We start from the raw sequence: 20,495 nt of genomic DNA on the forward strand, positions 1-20,495 counted from the left end.
TGAATTAGACAGGGCACTGAGCAGATCTGCAGAAACAGAGGTTCATACGCTGACCAGGGCTTGTTGAAATCTAAACGATTCAGTGGGCAGATTGCCCTCATTAGACATGCCATGAAGGTTTGTGGTGTTTTGCGTCTTTTCCTTAGGACTGTGACATGGGGGGATGCCTGTGCATCTGACAAGGCTCCTTCTGATAGCCGTTTGGACGGAGATCATTTATTTTTATACTGTAGACACTGGAAATTACTGTGTGCTCCGATTGGAAGGAGTGGAACATTATCCTGAACCCTCAGTGAATCAGATGCTATTCCCTGTCCTCTGTGAATCAGACACTCTCTCCCGATCCTCGGTGAATCAGATGCTTCCCCCCCCCCCCATTCTCTGTAAATCAATCGCTCTCTCATAGCAGTGAATCAGATGCTCTCCCACATCATCAGTGAATCAGACGTTCGCTGCAGTCCTTGGGGAATCAGACGCTCTCCCCCACCCGACTTGCCTGGTTTTTCTATACCCTGAAAAATACAGCACACTCAACCACAATAAATCACTGAGATTAAATACATTCTGATACTGAGAGATGCAAAACTATTGACCTCACTGTGACCTGTGTGTCCTCAATTAAGTAGATTTATGCAAAAAACAAAACATCTAGTTTATAGCTCACCAAATACCAACTGTTAAGGGATTGCTTACATTGTTTACATTATTGTTTACCAGTGCATAAATAACAAATGTCCATATGGGCAGTCTAAAACAGACAAGGTTGTTCAATTGCATGGGCCCAGAAATGCCAGGAGTTAAACTGTAAGAGTCAGAAGGTGTGGGGCAGAGTTGGGAGCTGTGTGGGGCAGAGACAGGAGGTGTGTGGGGCAGAAACAGGAGGGGGATGAGTTGGGAGGAGTGTGGGGTAGGTGCAGGACCCCAGTGCTGCTGGATCACTGCTAATGGAGGGGCAGTAATATCTACTTTTTTCACACTTAAATATACCGTTGTTGTTTCTAAATTGCCATAGTGAAGTTTGTTTGGTTTGGTGTAATTGATGACTACACATACAGAAAGACAGAAAACAAAAATCAATGACTCTCATATCTGAAATTTAATGGATTTTTAACAAATGAGTTTTCACAACTGACATGCTGTTATATCACAAATTCAGTGTTTAGCCCATGAGAGTGATCTGCTGATTGGGGGCTGATATTACTCTGATTGCTTTGATAACAGAAGTGACTTGGCACAGCACTAAACAGCTCTGGCCACTGAGCTGCTGTTTTGAGAACACTGCCCTTAGCTCAACAACTCATCAGAAAATAATGATTACCAGCTCTGCCCAGCTCAGCCACCAGCTCTGTCCCACCAGCGGGGTCTGTCCCACCAGCGAGGCCTGACAGCGAGGTCTGTCCCACCAGCAGGGTCTGTCCCACCAGCGAGGTCTGTCCCACCAGCGAGGTCTGACAGCGAGGTCTGTCCCACCAGCGGGGTCTGTCCCACCAGCGAGGTCTGACAGCGAGGTCTGTCCCACCAGCAGGGTCTGTCCCACCAGCGAGGTCTATCCCACTCATATCAGCCTGTCCCGAAGCCTCTGTGAAGAATGCTTTTTATTCAGATGACATGTTGATGGAATCTAGTCATTGAAGACTCGGTCAATGAGATGGTTTATTAGACAAAGATTATATCTTATGCATTTGGCATGGAAAGAGCTCAAGAATCTATCTGAATCTGTTCCATCAGTAGTGTAAATAAAAAGACTAATGCATTTGAAAGAAAGCAGAGCTTGTGATCATTTTGACATCCTTCCTTGTTGTCTTCCTTGACAAATATTTTACTCATTATACAGTTAAACATGTGGTTTATACTAAGTCAGAGCAGGTGGACTAGAGCTGGTTTATACAGAGAGTAAGCAGGTGGACTGTCACTGATGTAGAGCTGAATCATGCATGCAGGAGCATGAGGTGTGAGGTGGTAAACAGCAGCGTTGACCAGCAGGCTTGTGGTCTGGCTAGTGCCACACGCTAATGATAATAAGGTCACAGAGAGGGACGGGATCCAACCGCGTTGGAACTGGCTGCAGGTTTGCTGATTTTTCCATCACACACTATGCATGACCGGTTAGCAGCACAGAGGGCGTGATCTCAATTATCGTAGTTCCAGTTGAGAATTCAAGCAGCACCGAAGGGTTAGACAGAAGTCGTCGTCTGAAGGGGAAACCAGTCTGGAAACCCAGATATACGAACAAACACAGGAACAGCTTAGTGGGCATTACAAGAATGGTGTTGCTTCTCAATGGCAATATTTTAAATAGGTTCTTAGAGGTGATAAAGACCAGGTGGGAATGAATAGCCTTCCGCAGAGTGTGAAAGATGCTGATGTGTGCTGTGGGAGTGGCTTGATCTGAGTGTGTTCTTTTGGGAGGAGCTTGCAGAGTTCATGGCACAAACTAAACTCTTAAGTGCAGGTTCAGTCATGAGATCAGGATTGGCTTGGCTGAAGGAGGACTATGCAGTGAAGTTTCTTCGACAGTCTGTCCTTGTGCGTTTTAACATCTAGAGGCATTTATGTTCATATCCCGGTGTTTTGTAACTGTAATGTTTTCTCCTCTCTCTATCTCTCTCTCAATCTCTCCCCACTCTTCCTACCTTAACCAGAGTCGCATGGCAGAGAGCTTACGTCTGTTTGACTCCATTTGCAACAACAACTGGTTCACCAACACGTCGCTCATCCTCTTCCTCAACAAGAAGGACCTGCTGGCAGAGAAGATCAAACGAATTCCTCTCACCGTCTGCTTCGCCGACTACAAGGGCCAGAACACCTACGAGGAGGCGGCCGTGTATGTGCAGCGCCAGTTCGAGGACCTCAATCGCAACAAAGAGACCAAGGAAATCTACTCTCACTTCACGTGCGCCACCGACACCAGCAACATCCAGTTTGTGTTTGACGCCGTCACGGACGTGATAATACAAAATAATCTTAAGTACATAGGCCTGTGCTAGGACCAGGGGAAGGGGAGGAGGGGGTAGGGAGCAGAAGGTAGGGCTCTGTGGCACCCTTCACAGGAAGAGGAGCATATCCGACAGGTGACTCCATCGGGTTTGCTGCTCCTGCTAGTTACCATGGAGACCTGGATGAGCTGCATGTGGAAGTGGTTAAATGCTGCCATCTTTGCTCAAGTTATTAATAATAAGAAGACAATGGCTGAGGGGGACTTTTCAGCATTGGTATAAATGTGTTTGCACTGAATTTATGAATATGTAGTCACACACACACACACACACACACACACACACACACACACACACACACACACACACACACACACACACACACACACACACTTTGCTACACATCCTTATGTTTTTGTTATCTCTCAAAAGACTTGGAGTCAATGATCAGACACACGTTTGGCACTGAGACACAGGCCAGCTCCAGGGAGCCGTGACTCTCCTGCTTCCTCTGGGCTCCTGAATCCTGACCCTTCACCTTCCACCCTCAGCCTCGCCTTGCCTCGCTCCATCCTGTCAGGCTCAACGACTCGCCTAATGTGTGTAACGCTGCTTTGGGAGAAGACCGATTAAAAAAAAAAAAAAGAGTCTTAAAAAGAGTATATTCTTTCTGAAGAGATTTTAGAGTATAGATAGTATGGTAAAAGAATGAACTGCCCCATTCAGGGCAACTGAACTGCCCTGTTTAATCCTGGGAATCTATCAGGAAAAAAAGACTGGGATGCCTTTGGCTTCCTTTCAATGGTAAAAACTGCCACAGTACAATGCTGATATAATAATATGGCTTTTTACACACATTTACACTTTTTTTTTTGGCTGTCTTACCCATGGAAAATTGCTCTGTTTTCTTTTTGTCTTTATTGTCTGTTTTGTCTAAAACAGCATGTACTTTGATACACTGTTTTAGAAAAGACATTGGGCGTTCCAAGAGTGTTACACTGAATTGAGCATTAAGTGTTTCATTAAGAGCATTCCACTTTCCAAAAGAAACGTAAATAGTGCCAAGATAAATGTAAATAAAAAACAAACCCATCCAAAAACTTTTGGTTTTTATTAAGAAAAAATGCTGTCATTCTAATATGCATGATTTTCTTACTTTGGAGTTTTGATAAATTACAGCTTAATTTGTTTTATTATATTTTTGATTTTACTAATATACTCCCAAAAATATATATATAAATATATATCAAAAAGTCAAACACTGTGTACAATTGTTTTCTGAGATGTATTTATTGGAAAAAGAACTGTAAGAAAAGACAACAACTCATATTCACCTCAAATCCAAGCCCAGCATGGGGACATAAGCAAAGAGGATGCTGGTGACTGCAAAACGAAAATTAAACAAAACCAAAAAAGAAAATAAAATAAAAAAAGAAAAGAAAAGCAGTTAACAACAAAACTAACAAAGATATAAAAACATATTTAAAAAATAAAAAAATCGAATCTCATGAGAAAAAGAAAAATTTCCTTTTTATTTTATCATTTTGAGTGGACGTTGTTGTCGGTATGATGTATAAATAGTATGTGAGGTGCATTCTTTGTGAGAAAAAAAAATTCACATTTAACTGCATGGGGGTGTTTGGCAGAAAGAGTGCCACGCCCCCTTTTCCCTGTCCCCTCCCCCTCCAGCTCTGACGCTGTGCAGCCTTCCCCAGCTAAGGGCTTCTGGCTTTGACTACAAGATGTCTATTGAAAACAAACAGAGGAATATTTAAAAAGAAATATAAAAGAACAATAACAGTGAATAAAAATGATTATGCAAATTGTTTCTTGTGTTGGAGATGTTTTTGTGAGGGGATTCTGGGTGGGGTGGGAGAAGATTTCAGGGGTGTCATCGAGGCACATTAAATTGCCAAATGCTGCTCTGAAGATTCTAAATGTATAATGCAGATGTTTCTCACATGATTCACTGAAAGTCACATAAGTCTCCATTTTGCCAAGAGTTCCAAACAGCCATGTTACCGGATAGTCATTTTACTGGAATTGTCTACTCAAAGATACAGAAAGGATTCTGAATGAAAAACAGTCACAAATCAAGTACTGTTACCACTGACATTTTTACTGCAAGGATTACATTTTTTCATGACATTTGCAACAAAAAATAGGATCTCTGGCTTTATCTTGCTGTAATCAAGGCTGATGCAGAAGGTTTAGAACAGGGGTGCCCACAAGTTTTCAGCTTGCGAGCTACTTATAAGATGACCAAATCAGAAAGATCTACCTCGCCTCAACTGTAAATTGTTGACGGTTGGGTTGGGGGGGGGGGGGGGGGTGTATATATACAACCGTCAGTGCAGATGGACGATAGCCTGTCATTCATTCACTACTTTTTAATGTCATGTGATCTACCGACATTCCTTCACGATCGACCGACACTTCCTTCGCGATCGACCGGTCGATCGCAATCGACGTTATGGGCACCCCTGGTTTAGAATATACCTAGGTTTACACACAAAGTAATTTTCAGTATAAAACCAGGTCATGTTCTATTCTGTGTGTGCAGCAGCCCAGATGTGTTTTGTATTTTATCCTCTTAATACCTGAATCACAAGGAATGCCTCCGTATCCTGGAGCTGCTTCACATGAAGCTGTAGCACATGGCTAACAGCAACGAGGAAACCATGAGAAAATGGCTTCCCTGCTACCACTGCCAGTCATTATGAAACTCTTCTCAGCTCACTATGGGAAGTCTCAGTATTCACTGCTGTAATCTAGCAATACACAGTTTCTATCTCTCTTTCTCTCTGTTTCTTCCTATGTGTCTCTGGATCTTGAGTCTGTCTCTGTTTCTGTGTCTCTGGATCTTCCGTCTCTCTCTCTCTCTCTGTGGCTCTCTTGTTCTTCCATTTTGTCTCTCTATGTGTGTCTCTGGTTCTTCCAGTCTTTCTCTCCCTCTCTCTGTTTCTTTCTGTGTCTCTGGCTCTTCCAGTCACTCTCTCCCTCTGTTTCTCTCTGTGTGTCTCTCTGGTTCCTCCAGTCTCTCTCTCTCTGTTTCTCTCTGGCTTTTCCAGTCTCTCTATCTGTTTCTGGCTGGCTGGGGGATCTCTCTCTTTTCCCAGTCCACTCTTGACACCCTTGAAATCTGACTGGCCACCAGAGCCAAACAAGCAACACACTAATTAAGTGTGCAATTAAATTATTCTGAAATTGATTTATGTCTACAGAGAGTTTGTCAGTGTTACACACAGCTGTGTGGGTGTATGTTGAGAGAGAGAGAGAGAGAGAGAGAGAGAGAAAATGGCTGGTATGGACACCCATTTCATGCCATTTAGTTCCCAAACCAGAGGACACCTCTGTTACTGTCTCTACACTGCCCCACATGCCTATCCTCTCTATGTAATGTATGTATATGTCTCTCCTCACTCCTATCTGAGTTACACACTGCCTCTGTCTCGTCCACTGCCTCTATGTCTCTCTCCTCACTGTATCTATCTGACTGTCCTCACTGGCTCTAGTTGTCTCTCCCCACTGCCTATATCTGTCTCTCCTCACTGCCTTTACGTCTCTTCTCACTGCTTCTGTTTGAATGTCCTCAGTGCTCTTTCCTTCGAAGACATGAATCAATATACTTGATGAACCTTAGGATGAACCTATAATAATTGATTTATATATTCACAAACACACAAACCATTAAAGAGTTTTATGTACAAATGGACTACTACTGTGTTCTCTTTGGGACATTTCTCTGGTATTATTCGGCACATAGTTATTTCAGTATCATTACAGGAATCATCTGATGAAGCTGACTTTAAACCAATAAAAACATAAGAATCTGAATCAAACTGAAACTTAATGACGCACTTCTTATCTCTGGAGTTTTTGTGCTTTCTTTGGCATTGTGAGAGTGATGCATTGCCTTAGTGACATCACTCCTGCATGTCACATGAAACCCCTATAAAACCACAGCTGTGGTTGCCATGGAAGCGGTCACATGCTCCAAACTTACTCATCCAGACATTCAGCCACGTTTAGCCCCAGAAAGGACACAACACGATGTAGTTTAGTGCTTTTCAGTCTCAAACAGCCATATGAACTCATAAAAAGCTTGATTGTTGTGTACTTAAACAAAATGTGTTAAAACAAAGAATACACTGATTTGTGCACTGAAGCAGACCCCATGGATCCAAACACCCTGCAGAGCTTGAGCAGGATGAGTGGGTGTGACTTCCAGGCCGATAGCTATCACCGTTAGAGCGAGGGTGCCCATACTAATGAACACAATTACCTGTCTTGTACAGATCTGATTGCTTTTGTGCATTTTAAACACTCATGGGTTTTTCAAGACAAGTCTCATGTAAATTGACTCTAAATAGCAAATGTTAAGTAACCAATATTGGTAAGTAGTTCATTGGCCTATAAAGTGACTTTAAGCCACTGCAGGGTCTACATCTTGACATATTGTACAAATGGCTTATTCTGGCCACTGCAATTAATAAACATTTATGTATTCTGTAGTCAAATGCCGTCGATGTTTCAAACAGCTGCTAAGCAAAGGGCAAAAGTTCCAGTGTTACAGTTCCACACTCCCACAGGTTATTACACTCCACTCCTATCTCCAAATCTCTGAGAGGTCCACTAACTGGGTCTGGGAGCCATCTGTGGTCTTTCACACCAAGAAGACGACGAGCGCCCAGACCACAGAGAGTGGAAAGAGGGCAAATGTTTGTTGAGACAATAGAGATAAATGAATGAATGAACGAACGAACGGACAGACCCACACACGCACGCACGCACACACGCATGCAGCACCTAGGGCTGAGCAGTGAGACAGGCTGGTGGAGAGTCTTGTGACTGTCATGAGCGAGAATGGAGAGATTACAAATACACACTCGCACACGCATGCACGCGCGCGTGCGAGCGCACACACACACACACACACACACACATATGATATATACATACATTGGGTTCATTTTAGAGTAAGGTTAGCTAAGCGAAAGAGAAAATCAGTGACACTAGGACATTATATCGATTAGTTCCTTCTTTGTTATGTGTAAAACTGCACGATACAATTGTTAAATGTCTGAAATACTAATGATGGCTGCATTACATGAATGAACCCACAATAATTTTGTTGTATTTTCAAAACTAATACATTTTACAGTCAACATTGTACAGTGCAGTTTTAAAGATCTGATCATTACGGTAAAAAGCCTTTCATGTAGTTTTTATAGCTGTGTTTTGCTACCTCTGAACATAAAAGAATGATCGGTGGCACTTCAAAGTAAACCAGCACCAGAACGTAGGAGGCTGAATGACATCTGCGTTGTGTTAAGTCCCATTTTGTTATTAGAGCTGTAATAGTAATATAGTAATGGTGGAGGACCGCCACGCACTACGGAAAAAACCCTACAACGTTTAAAGTCACAGGGCCAAAAGACTTATGAGAGGCTCAGGCGTTTGAGTATAGCGAGCTCAAGACACACCAATGCATCTGCCTTGTAATTCTGACGTGTGTACTATTTTCCAACATCATTTAGTTTGACCTGGCAGCAACAGCAAACCTAAAACGTTTATTTAAAAACAACGTGTACTATAAATGTAAGCGAGTAGTGACTCCTAACGTAATGGCTGGAAACCCTAACTAAGAGATTTAACATTTTGGTTTGGTTACCCAGTTCGTTTATGTCAGTTTCTCTGGCTCACGAAGGGTAAATTGATGTTCGCTCCCACATGACTTATAGTATGAAAAGTCAATTGGCCCGCTAGTCTGTTAGATCACAACAACCGCACGAGTGACATTTAGGATGATAAATATAGGTTGGCTGAATTATTTGATCAATATAATCTTCAATTATCAAACTTTAATATAGCACAGCGTGTACTGGGGATGTTCGTTTTAAGATATGTGGCCATGTCAGACTCACCTCAAAAACAACAAATAGCGCGCGACCAACCTGCAGCAGCCGCACACAGCAAAATATGCTTCGGTTACGGTAATCTGTCCATCAGCGGACACAGCGTTCACAAAAACAACTTCGTAAAGTATCAAAACATTACTACTGAGACGTGTTATCTTGTTTTATCTTGTAGAGAGATATAACGGAAAATACGAGTAAGATAAAAAAAAAAATCTTAGAAATTACCCCACCGCCCACTTCTACGCCTATAGTGCATATTTGTTTTGCATATATCATAGTAGGCCTATGAGTCAGCTCGTACACAAATACCGAGGAAATATTGTTCCTAAACAGGTCGGTCCAGAGGAACAGACTCGACGTCATGATGAAGCTACACACACGAGGTCTGTCTATTACTGATTTAAAACAAAGTGGAATAACACGATGGCCGAGGAAGAGCGATTATGGTCCAAACACCGGGCTTTATCGCCCATTAAAATGAGTGGTGCTTAGCAGAAATACACTTGTCCTTAACCACCTGAGTCAGAATCCGTCTCTCTTTCTCTCTCAGCTCAACGGGCCCTGCGTGAGAAACGTATTATCATTAGCAGTTGTGCCGAAAAACTATTTTTTCAGATTTGTGTCAAATGTGGGCCTGAAGCAGCACATAGGGAATACATAGCGCAAATTTTACACATTTGACATGGTAGCAAAGTGTTCACCATCTACTGCCACTCGAGTGTTGAACCACTTACACCGTGTCCTTAATGTAAACACTTATTCAACATATATAAACATATCGATTTAGCCAATGTCATGTAATGCCATAGACTGTTTAGTTGTTTTGTTTATTATCTTAATTAATTATTCATTATTTAACTCAATTATTAATGCATACTGCGTAAAAAACATTACGTACCGGTATTTATTGGAGTCAAATTATTGTAATGTAACAGCGACATCTGCTGATGAATGATCTAACATTAATCACAGTAGTTGTCAGTTCAGTGGTTGATCTAACACAATGTGACCTTCTCCTTAAAGATACTGTAACTATTTTCCAAATATCCAGAGTGTACATACATAGGCCTACAATTAACAGGCAAGCAGAAATGTGGACCTTGTAAGAACCAGACCTTGTAAGAATTTTTTTATCCCCTAATTACGGAGACCGGGAAAGCCAGAACTTTTCTTCACATCGAGCATATTCAATGATAGGCTAGCTATCAGGATGCTACTTTTTATACATCAATTTTAAAAGAACATCATCATGGCTGCTTATATCTCGTACCGGATAAATTATCTGCAAGGCTATGGAATGCTATTATATATATATATATATATATATATATATATATATATATATATATATATATATATATATATATATATATATATATATATATATATATAATAAAATATATATATATATTTTATTTTTAATATATATATATATATATATATATATATATATATATATATATATATATATATATATATATAATAAAAAAAAAAAAAAAATATATATATATATATATATATATATATATAATAAAAAATGTTTGTTAGATAAAAAACAATGACTTTGCTACAAAAACAATGACAGGCTTTGCTATTACCAAGAATATAATGGTGGACGTTTTGCATTTATCTGAGATGCTTAGAGGTGGATGATGAATATCTTGGTCTATTAGAGAACACTGTTGTGAACATGAGCTTTATCATGATATGCATGACAGTGTGTGATCATGGTGTTAGTGTTTATCTTGTGCCAGGCGACTTGTGGCTTTGTGTCCATGATTATTAAGAGGCGGGACTCAGATGTCTGAGCCCAGTCACGCAAGACCATGATCCGTCCACGTCCACTAGGCAAGGTTAATCCTATTCTGTTTTGTTATTGGTGTTGTATTGCGCCTGTATTTTAACAGCTATATCGGTTAAAACAAACAAACAACAAAACAAAAATAAAGGAAATGGGGTTTCACACGATCACGTGACTTCTCCAGGCGGATTGGTTACTATGGAGATTTTGGTTGAAGCTGATGCACAGATCACCGGAGGACGTGGACTCTTTTCGGCAGACATCACCGACACGGTGGTCACAGTGAACAACACAATAAACACCAGTACTGGTGAGCATAAACAATCCCTCCTCTTATCGTGTGGCGTGATATGTAGACTGTTAGCTAGCTATGTCCGTCTGAGGGACGAGAACGGTGGTATTTGGCTAGCTATCCTATCCTGCCTCCTAAATGAAAGGTTATGTTAACTAGCCTTGATTAGACTTGAAAAGTTTCCAGCTGGTTGTGTACTTTATCATTATACATTGCCGAGGTATGGAGCTACATTAGCCCAGGGAGCTAACCAAGGTTTTCCAGGTGACAGTATTATTTCGTCTCCTAGCACACAGCTGAGAAGGCAAACACATAATTGGACCTTGTACGGCTGAGCTCACACCGTGTTCATTTCGCCCACAGGTGGGAGACGGTCTGCTATAAAACGCAAGAATGCATTTCGCTCCACCTGTCAGCAGAAACAGGATCATATCCAAATTCCCCAAGGTAGAGAGAGCGACCACGTTCATACAGAAGTACTCAGAATAAATATGATTATATATTTGTAATAAATACGATTTCATAATGGAAATATTATTCTGTTCTTGACATTTTTTTAAATCTCCCTGTTATATCCTTTTATGTTATTTATTTATATAGTGCTCTCTGTTGATTTATTACTGTTAATGATTATGTTCAGTGAGATTCTTTACATTAGGAGAAGCCCAGTTTTTGTTGTTGTTGTTTTCCTTTTTGTTTGTTTCCTGTTTGTTTGTTTCCTATTTTTAATCAAAAGGACAGGACAGCAAAGTCCTGGTAATGTAATGAACTGCATAATTTGTTTTCGAAAGCATGGCATGTGACATCAGAATAGACTGGTTATGGAAGTGAACTGCAGAATCACCGGACTTCAGTTAATTCTGGCCACATTATACCAATCTATTTCAGCCTAAAATGGATCTTCTAATGAGAGGAACATTATTTCTTTACATTTGCATTGAAGTTTTTTTGCTCAGAGATGTGTGTTTAAATCTTAAGATTATTAGTCAAGTGGCCCAAAGCAAAAACTATGAGTGTTGTCCATAGATGCAAGCAGATACAAAATCAGACTCACACTTCAGTTTTTGTATATATTCTTGTCTAATTTATTTGTATTATTTACTCTGGTATACATTGAATGTATGTTTCATAGGACTGCTGTGGCGTGCAGCCGTTGCGAACTTAGCTGATTAATGAAGAGAGATTATCCTGCTGAGATAGAACCTCTGTGCCTCTTTGGTCTATATTGGCTGCTGATTCTTGTGTCTCTGGACTTGCTGGTGTGTTTCAGTGTTATAATCCACAAGCCTGTCTCCAGATGAAGGAGGACTGGGGTTCTAAAGCCAAACTGGCTTGCCAAGATCGGGCCACCAGGCAGCAGGGGTGAGTGGAAAGATGCTACAAGGGCTTTGCTTTCGGGGCTTTGCTTTCATTGGTTCATCTGATGTGGGTTTGTTTCTGGTGGGTGTACCTGAACAAAAGGAAGCAATGGGTAACTTGCTTTGTGCATGAATCATATTGACCTTACCAATCCAACCTTTCTTACCAATGTTAGGTGACATTTACATTGTGGTGCGTTTATGATGCTGTGGCCGATCCTGGGATTGCGGTGCTTTACACCATGGCCCCGGTGGTACCAGTCTCGTTGTGCAATGACATATAAATGCTATTCTATTCTATTCTATTCTATTCATTGGCACTGTGAAATATTAAGCTGAAGTTTCAAGTTAAATGTTTAATGTTCTGAGCTAGGGGTTTTGTGTTTTTATTTTCAAAAGAACACTGGGACATTTCAATCAGTTGTCTTCATGAAGGTTATTGACAGTTTGAACCTGTGTTTTTTTTTTTAATCTTTTTTATTTATCTTGTCAGTGTGGTACAAAAGTCTCTGAAAGTAAAATAATCATGTTGTTTTGGTTATGTTTTAGGTGTTAGAAGAGCTGTCTTCAGTTACAGCAATAATAACAGCTGTTAAATTAACAACAGTAACAATGTTTTTAATCACAGTGGGCTTTTACATTGATTCCTATTAAAGGAAATCTGTGCTTTGAAATGACACGTTTTCCTGTTCATATTTTTTAGATTGGACAGATTGAAGATGTCAAAAGCAGTAGTAGTAGGAGACCTAAATGTAGGGAAAACATGCTTAATTAAAAGGTGAGTAAATGGCAACACTGACATCAGTGTTAATATGTATTGTGATGTTTATTTGTAATATTTATGTCTTATTGATTATATGTAGTTTCTGGTGTTAAACATTAATTAGTTCAACATTATTACAGTTAATTTTACAGTAATGTTGTTATACTCTAGATTCTGCAAAGATGTTTTTGACAGGGACTACAAGGCCACTATTGGGGTTGACTTTGAAATTGAGCGATTTGAACTCTCTGGGCTTCCATACTCTCTCCAAATGTAAGCGGCACCTGTCAGTTTCAGTTTCACCTGTCAGTTTCACGTTTTTGCATGAACACAAACATATTGTGGCCATATAAGTGTTTGATTACATGCAAAATTCAATTGTGGAGTTTAATGTATTACTCTCCTAGCTGGGACACGGCTGGCCAAGAGAAATTCAAATGCATTGCTTCTGCATACTACAGAGGAGCTCAGGGTGGGTAGGCATTCATTCAGGCTAGTCATGTAGACTCGTCAGTACAGATAGACATCCACAATAATGACGCTGTTTTCTGTCTTTCTTTGCCAGTGATCATCACTGTCTTTGACATGGCAGATATTAAGACCCTGGAGCACACACAGTGAGAACATTTTATGAAATGAGTGTTATTAAACATTAATCACATTTTAAGATTAAAAAATAATATAACAGAATAGAAAGCAGAATTGAAATAGGATAAATATGATTTGGTACTATTCAAAAACCAACAAGTCGGAGTCATGAGTCCCAGTTGAGTTTGGCATGGACATGATGCTAATAGTCTCAGTGTCAGGGGTGAATAATCATACAAGAGGGGAGAGATGTATGTATTAACTTGCAATTAACTTGCAATTCTACAAAACTGGTAGCTTTGTGAACATTGGAATAATATTCATAGGGCACATTTTGTATATATACATTGTGTCCCCTGAAGAATAAGAACAACCTGAGGAGAGAGAAAACTCAGATTTAGCCGATGTAGGGCTTTAAAACCCACTGACAACTGGACTGTACTAATCTTTTAATTATCATAGTGAAAATGAATATCAAAACCATAATTTTGATTAATGGGACAATTGGTAGTTGCAATAGATATGCAATAGATATTGCACAGGTATAAAATGGTCTGTTATGTTTAACTCATAGATTACAAATTCATGTGTGTAAATCAGGGGTTACATAAGGACATGTACACGGCAGGGCAGTGGGGTGGCTGGTGTTCCCACAGTGTACTGAGAACGATGCTGGACTTGTGTGTCACAGGCAGTGGCTGATGGACGCTTTGAGAGAGAATGAACCAAACGAATGCTTTATTTTCTTGGTTGGTACCAAGCGAGACCTCTTGGTGAGAATGATTACACCTTCTCTTCACTACTGTACTAACATACCGATCAGTTATGCATCATAAAGAAACCCTAAAGATAGAAGGGCACAACCATTACAGGAATGGTTGACATAAGAATATTTAACATACAAATAACACAAACAGAATAATAGAACAACAAACACTTGTGATTTCTAGTTTTGTATTATTGTCACTGTCTTAAGTCTGCAGAAGAATGCCAGAGGACAGAAAGAGACGCAGTGAAGATAGCAACCGAGATGAATGCTGAGTTCTGGTCTGTCTCATCAAAGACAGGTACGAGTTGAACTGATATTGTAATTTCTGACATGCTCCAGTAATACTGTCATATTAGACACTTTGATTTATCATGTTTCCTCGGTTCTGTCATATCAGACAGACTGCACCTTCATCTTAGACACGCTTCTACTGGCATCAGACATATTGCACTGGTACTGCCATTTAGACACACCACACTCATATTGTCATCTCAGACTTCCTATACTGTTATTGATGTATCAGACATGCTACACTGGCACCGTGCTCTGTTCATGTTAGTGTCATGTGGCTCAAGTTTTTCAAGTGAGCAAGTCCTGCATTCTGAGCCATTGTGGTACTATGTGTGATTGTGAAATTGATTGGTGTGTGTGTGTATATCACAGGAGAGAATGTGCAGGAGTTTTTCTTTCGTGTGGCTGCACTTTCCTTTGAAGATGCTATTCTGAAGGACATGGATCTTGGGAACTGCAGTGTGCAGATCGGAGATGGAGGAATTCTCAGTAGGTCATCCCCCACTTCACCCATCCTCCACTTCACCCATCCCTCAGTTCACCATCCCTCACTTCACCCATCCCCAACTTCACCCATCCCCCACTTCACCCATCCCTCACTTCACCATCCCCCACTTCACCCATCCTCCACTTCACCCATCCCCCACTTCACCCATCCCCCACTTCACCCATCCCTCACTTCACCATCCCCCACTTCACCCATCCTCCACTTCACCCATCCCCCACTTCACCCATCCCCCACTTTACTCATCCCCCACTTCACCATCCTCCACTTCACCATCCCCCACTTCACCCATCCCCCACTTTACTCATCCCCCACTTTACTCATCCCCCACTTCACCCATCCCTCAGTTCACCATCCCCCACTTCACCATCCCCCACTTTACTCATCCCCCACTTCACCCATCCCCCACTTCACTATCCCCCACTTTACTCATCCCCCACTTCACCCATCCCTCACTTCACTCATCCCCCACTTCACTCATCCCCCACTTCATCATCCTCCACTTCACCATCCCCACTTCACCCATCCCCCACTTCACTCATCCCCCACTTCATCATCCTCCACTTCACCATCCCCCACTTCACCATCCCTCACTTCACTCATCCACAGCTACACCCATCCCCCACTTCACTCATCCCCCACTTTACTCATCCACAGCTACACCCATCCCCCACTTCACTCATCCCCCACTTTACTCATCCCCCACTTTTGAACATTCTGCTCTGAGAACAGATATAGTTATAATTCTGATATAGTTGTAATTGACATGATCTTCTCTCATCACCTCTTATCCCTAGTCAAGGGTTAGTGTTGGAGCTGGCATAGCCCAATCTGAAAACAAATTTCAGCTGCCATACTCTGTGTAGATCTATGTGTAGACAACATATTGTTTGGGTTCCATAACATTTATCATACAAATTAGCTTCTGCAATTTAAAAATGTATTATAAAAGAAATTTTGATTTGACTGCATACAACTTTTCACTTGACCCATGCTCATCAATTAAAGTTACTATCTCACAGTCTAGGGTTTGACCTGCAATCGAAAGATGAACAATAGTAATTTTAAAATGTTGAAAATGACTGAAACAGTGATTTGGAGGCAGGAATGAGTCAGAACCTCAGAATGCTTTAATGTGGTGGAATGTATGGAAAAATAAAATAGATGTAGATTGAAAGGTAAAAGCTATCTTTCAAATAGCTACAGTTGTGATCAAATTTATTCAACCCCCACTGAAATAAAGTGTTTTGGCCAGTTTGACATTGATTTTGATCATTTCAGTCATCTTATTTACAATTATATCAAAGAGGCACTTATAAATTAGACAAACATAACATAATATTTATGATGGAATAACCACAAATGTCTTTACTGTGCTCACATCATTATCAGTTTTATTCAACCCCCTAGTGACATTATTTTTTAGTACTTAGTACAACATCCTTTTCCAGTTATGACAGCTTTCAAGCGTGAAGCATAGCTTGACACAAGTGTCTTGCAGCGACCTATGGGTATCTTAGCCCATTCTTCATGGGCAAAAGCCTCCAGTTCAGTCACATTCTTAGGCTTGCGCACTGCAACTGCCTTCTTTAGGTCCCACCAGAGGTTCTCAATTGGATTTAAGTCTGGTGATTGCGATGGCCACTCTAGAATGTTCCAGCCTTTCATGTTCAACCATGCTCTAGTGGACTTGGATGTGTGCTTCGGATCATTGTCCTGTTGGAAGGTCCAACGTCTCCCAAGCCGCAGGTTTGTGACTGACTCCATCACATTTTCCTCCAAGATCTCCTGGTACTGAAGGGAATTCATGGTACCCTGCACACGTTGAAGCTTTCCTGTACCATTAGAAGCAAAACAGCCCCAAAGCATAATTGACCCCCCGCCATGCTTCACAGTAGGCAAGGTGTTCTTTTGTTCATAAGCCTGGTTCTTCCTTCTCCAAACATAGCGCTGGTCCATTGTCCCAAACAGTTCTAATTTAGTTTCCAAAACCTGTTCCAAAACCTTTGTGGCTTGTCCACATGACTTTTGGCATACTGCAGTCGACTTTTCTTGTTCTTTGGAGTCAGCAAGGGGGTGCGTCTGGGCATTCTGGCATGGAGGTCTTCGTTATGCAGTGCGCGCCTTATTGTCTGAGCTGAAACTTCAGTGCCCACATCTGACAGGTCTTTTTTCAGTTCCTTAGCAGTCACGCGGGGATTTTTCTCCACATTACGCTTCAGGTAGCGCACAGCAGTCGCGGTCAGGATCTTCTTTCTGCCACGACCAGGTAACGTTTCCACTGTGCCCTTTAACTTGAACTTGCGAATGATACTTCCGATAGTGTCTCTTGGAATATTTAACAACTTCGCAATCTTTTTATATCCATTGCCATTCTTGTGAAGAGCAATAACCTCTTCTCTTGTCTTCTGGGACCATTCTCTTGCCTTCACCATGCTTGGAAACACACCAGTAGATGTCTAGAAGGAGCTGAGTATCACAGTCCTTTTAAATCTGCCTAATTGGTGCTTATCATGCTTGATTGCTGCTCGTTGACATCCACAGATGTTTTCAATACCTGATGGAAAACACTGGAATGAACCTCTGTTCTTAGGAGTGGTAGTCGTAAAGGGGTTGAATAATTGTGTCAATGAAGAAATCACAAAAAGGCCATTTAATACTTTATGACAAAAAAATTGATGCTATCTTAGTTGCATTTAGTTCTTTAACAAGTCCTTGTAAGATTTCATTATGAACACAATTACAAATGTGCACTGAATTCCATAAAACCCTTCGCAGCATTGGGGGTTGAATAAATTTGATCACAACTGTAAGTAGCAGTCAGTTGCAGTCAGGTGCATTCCTGCTAGTGACAGAGTGGCATCTTCTTCTGCAGAAGGGGACACAGCCCAACAGGAATCTGTGGTTAACGCAAAAAAGAAGACCTGCTGTTGACCCAGTGAGCACTTCAGTCTGCAGCCCTGAACCCGGAACCCAGAGGAACTACAAGAGGGATGAACATAAACATTGACATTAAATAAACTTACAAGTAATCAAACGAGTACACTAGACTGATGCCTTACAAGACGTCTGTGAGAGTAGGCCTGGTTCTCCACCGCCTGCTGTATTTGGAGCTCCTGGTCATTCTGAGGTCATCACCCAAGACTTCTTCAGGACTCACTCAACAAGAATGTTCATGGTATTCTCTAGCTTCAGTATTCTGCTGCTTCACCCACTGCCGTTATTTACATGTATTATTTTCTTTTATACCTGTGGAACATGTTTTTTATTTATATATATTTTTTTTTTTTGGGGGGGGGGGGTGGTATGAATTGGCAGTGTTTTAGCACAAGTCTCAAACTGAAATGGAAATTTAATTCAGTATGGTTGTCTGCACATTATTATCATTGAGTTCCAATTTTTTTTAAAGATAATATTATTAATTTTAATTATTTTGCTGATTAAAATAACATACAGTGTTCAATACAATGTCCTGTTGCAGCTGTAGGTTTCATTATTACATTATTATTATTATTATTATGGGTTATTACTATACAGCAATACAACTGGAATTACTAAAACAATAATCAGTTAGGATGTGCTTATTTGACAAATTACCTTAGTTCAAAGGGCTCCAGTTATTGCACATGCTTTAGTGATAGTGTAGGTATAGCACTCATAACTTTATATGTGTATTACTAATTGTGGTTCATACGTATAGGAAATAAGATTTTCAAAAAGCATCAAGAATCAAAAATAATAGTATTGTTAGAACAACAGCAATCAGTATCAGTACATAAAAGTCACTGATTGACCATATTGTTGAGAGTTTTGCAATACCCTATCCTTGACTTGTGTCTTAGTAAGATAATAAGCTAATAGCCACAACGACATAAATTACTCCCAATTGGCAATTTGGAAAAGCAATTTGGAGTGTGTAGTTTGGTCTTGTCGTGGAAATTTGAACCTTAATAGTGAGCAAGAACAGTCAACGGCAGTTGGGAATGGTATCAAAGTAAAATAAAAATATAAAATAGAAAAATATAAAGATGGATTGATCCAGAGATCTCCTTTACACACACTCGAGAGCGTCTGCATGAGAGAGCTGCACCCCCCCCCCCCCCCCCCCCACAGACCATAGTTTTATACTATTTTCTGCTACATGATACTGACATGTGTTAAGCACGACGAGGCTTACATGAAGTGAGGTGATGAGGTGAGGTGATGGGGTGAGGTGATGAGGTGAGGTGATGAGGTGAGGTGATGAGGTGAGGTGATGGGGTGAGGTGATGAGGTGAGGTGATGAGGTGAGGTGATGGGGTGAGGTGATGAGGTGAGGTGATGAGGTGAGGTGATGAGGTGAGGTGATGGAGTGAGGTGATGAGGTGAGGTGATGGGGTGAGGTGATGAGGTGAGGTGATGGAGTGAGGTGATGAGGTGAGGTGATGGAGTGAGGTGATGAGGTGAGGTGATGGAGTGAGGTGATGAGGTGAGGTGATGGGGTGAGGTGATGAGGTGAGGTGATGGGGTGAGGTGATGAGGTGAGGTGATGGAGTGAGGTGATGAGGTGAGGTGATGGAGTGAGGTGATGAGGTGAGGTGATGGAGTGAGGTGATGAGGTGAGGTGATGAGGTGAGGTGATGAGGTGAGGTGATGGAGTGAGGTGATGAGGTGAGGTGATGGAGTGAGGTGATGAGGTGAGGTGATGAGGTGAGGTGATGGGGTGAGGTGATGAGGTGAGGTGATGGGGTGAGGTGATGAGGTGAGGTGATGGGGTGAGGTGATGAGGTGAGGTGATGGAGTGAGGTGATGAGGTGAGGTGATGGAGTGAGGTGATGAGGTGAGGTGATGGAGTGAGGTGATGAGGTGAGGTGATGAGGTGAGGTGATGAGGTGAGGTGATGGAGTGAGGTGATGAGGTGAGGTGATGGAGTGAGGTGATGAGGTGAGGTGATGAGGTGAGGTGATGGGGTGAGGTGATGAGGTGAGGTGATGGAGTGAGGTGATGGGGTGAGGTGATGGAGTGAGGTGATGGGGTGAGGTGATGAGGTGAGGTGATGAGGTGAGGTGATGGAGTGAGGTGATGAGGTGAGGTGATGGAGTGAGGTGATGAGGTGAGGTGATGAGGTGAGGTGATGGGGTGAGGTGATGAGGTGAGGTGATGGAGTGAGGTGATGAGGTGAGGTGATGGAGTGAGGTGATGGGGTGAGGTGATGGAGTGAGGTGATGGGGTGAGGTGATGGGGTGAGGTGATGAGGTGAGGTGATGGAGTGAGGTGATGGGGTGAGGTGAT

General features: G+C 41.5%; 2 protein-coding genes across 5 annotated transcripts in view; both read left to right on the forward strand.

Annotated features, from left to right (window-relative positions):
- The window catches only part of gnaz (guanine nucleotide binding protein (G protein), alpha z polypeptide), a 34,501-nt gene extending 29,739 nt beyond the window's left edge, over positions 1-4,762 (forward strand). For all 4 annotated transcript variants that reach the window (XM_077020357.1, XM_077020359.1, XM_077020356.1 and 1 more), the window contains one exon: positions 2,643-4,762. In XM_077020357.1, coding sequence (XP_076876472.1) covers positions 2,643-2,987 — 345 coding nt within the window. In that variant the 3' untranslated portion in view covers positions 2,988-4,762. The remainder of the gene's footprint in view (positions 1-2,642) is intronic.
- Positions 4,763-10,514: 5,752 nt separating this feature from the next.
- Positions 10,515-18,527, forward strand: rab36 (RAB36, member RAS oncogene family). Its single transcript, XM_077018336.1, has 12 exons — positions 10,515-10,710; positions 10,843-10,968; positions 11,314-11,397; positions 12,221-12,312; positions 13,012-13,086; positions 13,243-13,344; positions 13,479-13,543; positions 13,637-13,688; positions 14,351-14,432; positions 14,636-14,726; positions 15,092-15,208; positions 18,100-18,527. The coding sequence occupies exons 3-12, from the start codon at positions 11,344-11,346 to the stop codon at positions 18,156-18,158; spliced, it is 789 nt and encodes a 262-aa protein (XP_076874451.1). The 5' UTR covers positions 10,515-10,710; positions 10,843-10,968; positions 11,314-11,343; the 3' UTR covers positions 18,159-18,527.
- The last annotated feature ends 1,968 nt before the right edge of the window (positions 18,528-20,495 follow it).

This window comes from Brachyhypopomus gauderio, chromosome 10 (genome assembly GCF_052324685.1).
Source record: "Brachyhypopomus gauderio isolate BG-103 chromosome 10, BGAUD_0.2, whole genome shotgun sequence".
NCBI classification, from domain to species: Eukaryota; Metazoa; Chordata; class Actinopteri; order Gymnotiformes; family Hypopomidae; genus Brachyhypopomus; species Brachyhypopomus gauderio.

What these genes read in the sequence shown, in the direction of transcription:
- rab36 (XM_077018336.1), top strand. Translation starts at nt 11,344, where the DNA reads ATGCATTTCGCTCCACCTGTCAGCAGAAACAGGATCATATCCAAATTC. An exon ending in TCATATCCAAATTCCCCAAG is followed by an intron (nt 11,398 to 12,220) that starts GTAGAGAGAGCG and finishes GGTGTGTTTCAG; the next exon opens with TGTTATAATCCACAAGCCTG. An exon ending in CGGAGATGGAGGAATTCTCA is followed by an intron (nt 15,209 to 18,099) that starts GTAGGTCATCCC and finishes CTTCTTCTGCAG; the next exon opens with AAGGGGACACAGCCCAACAG.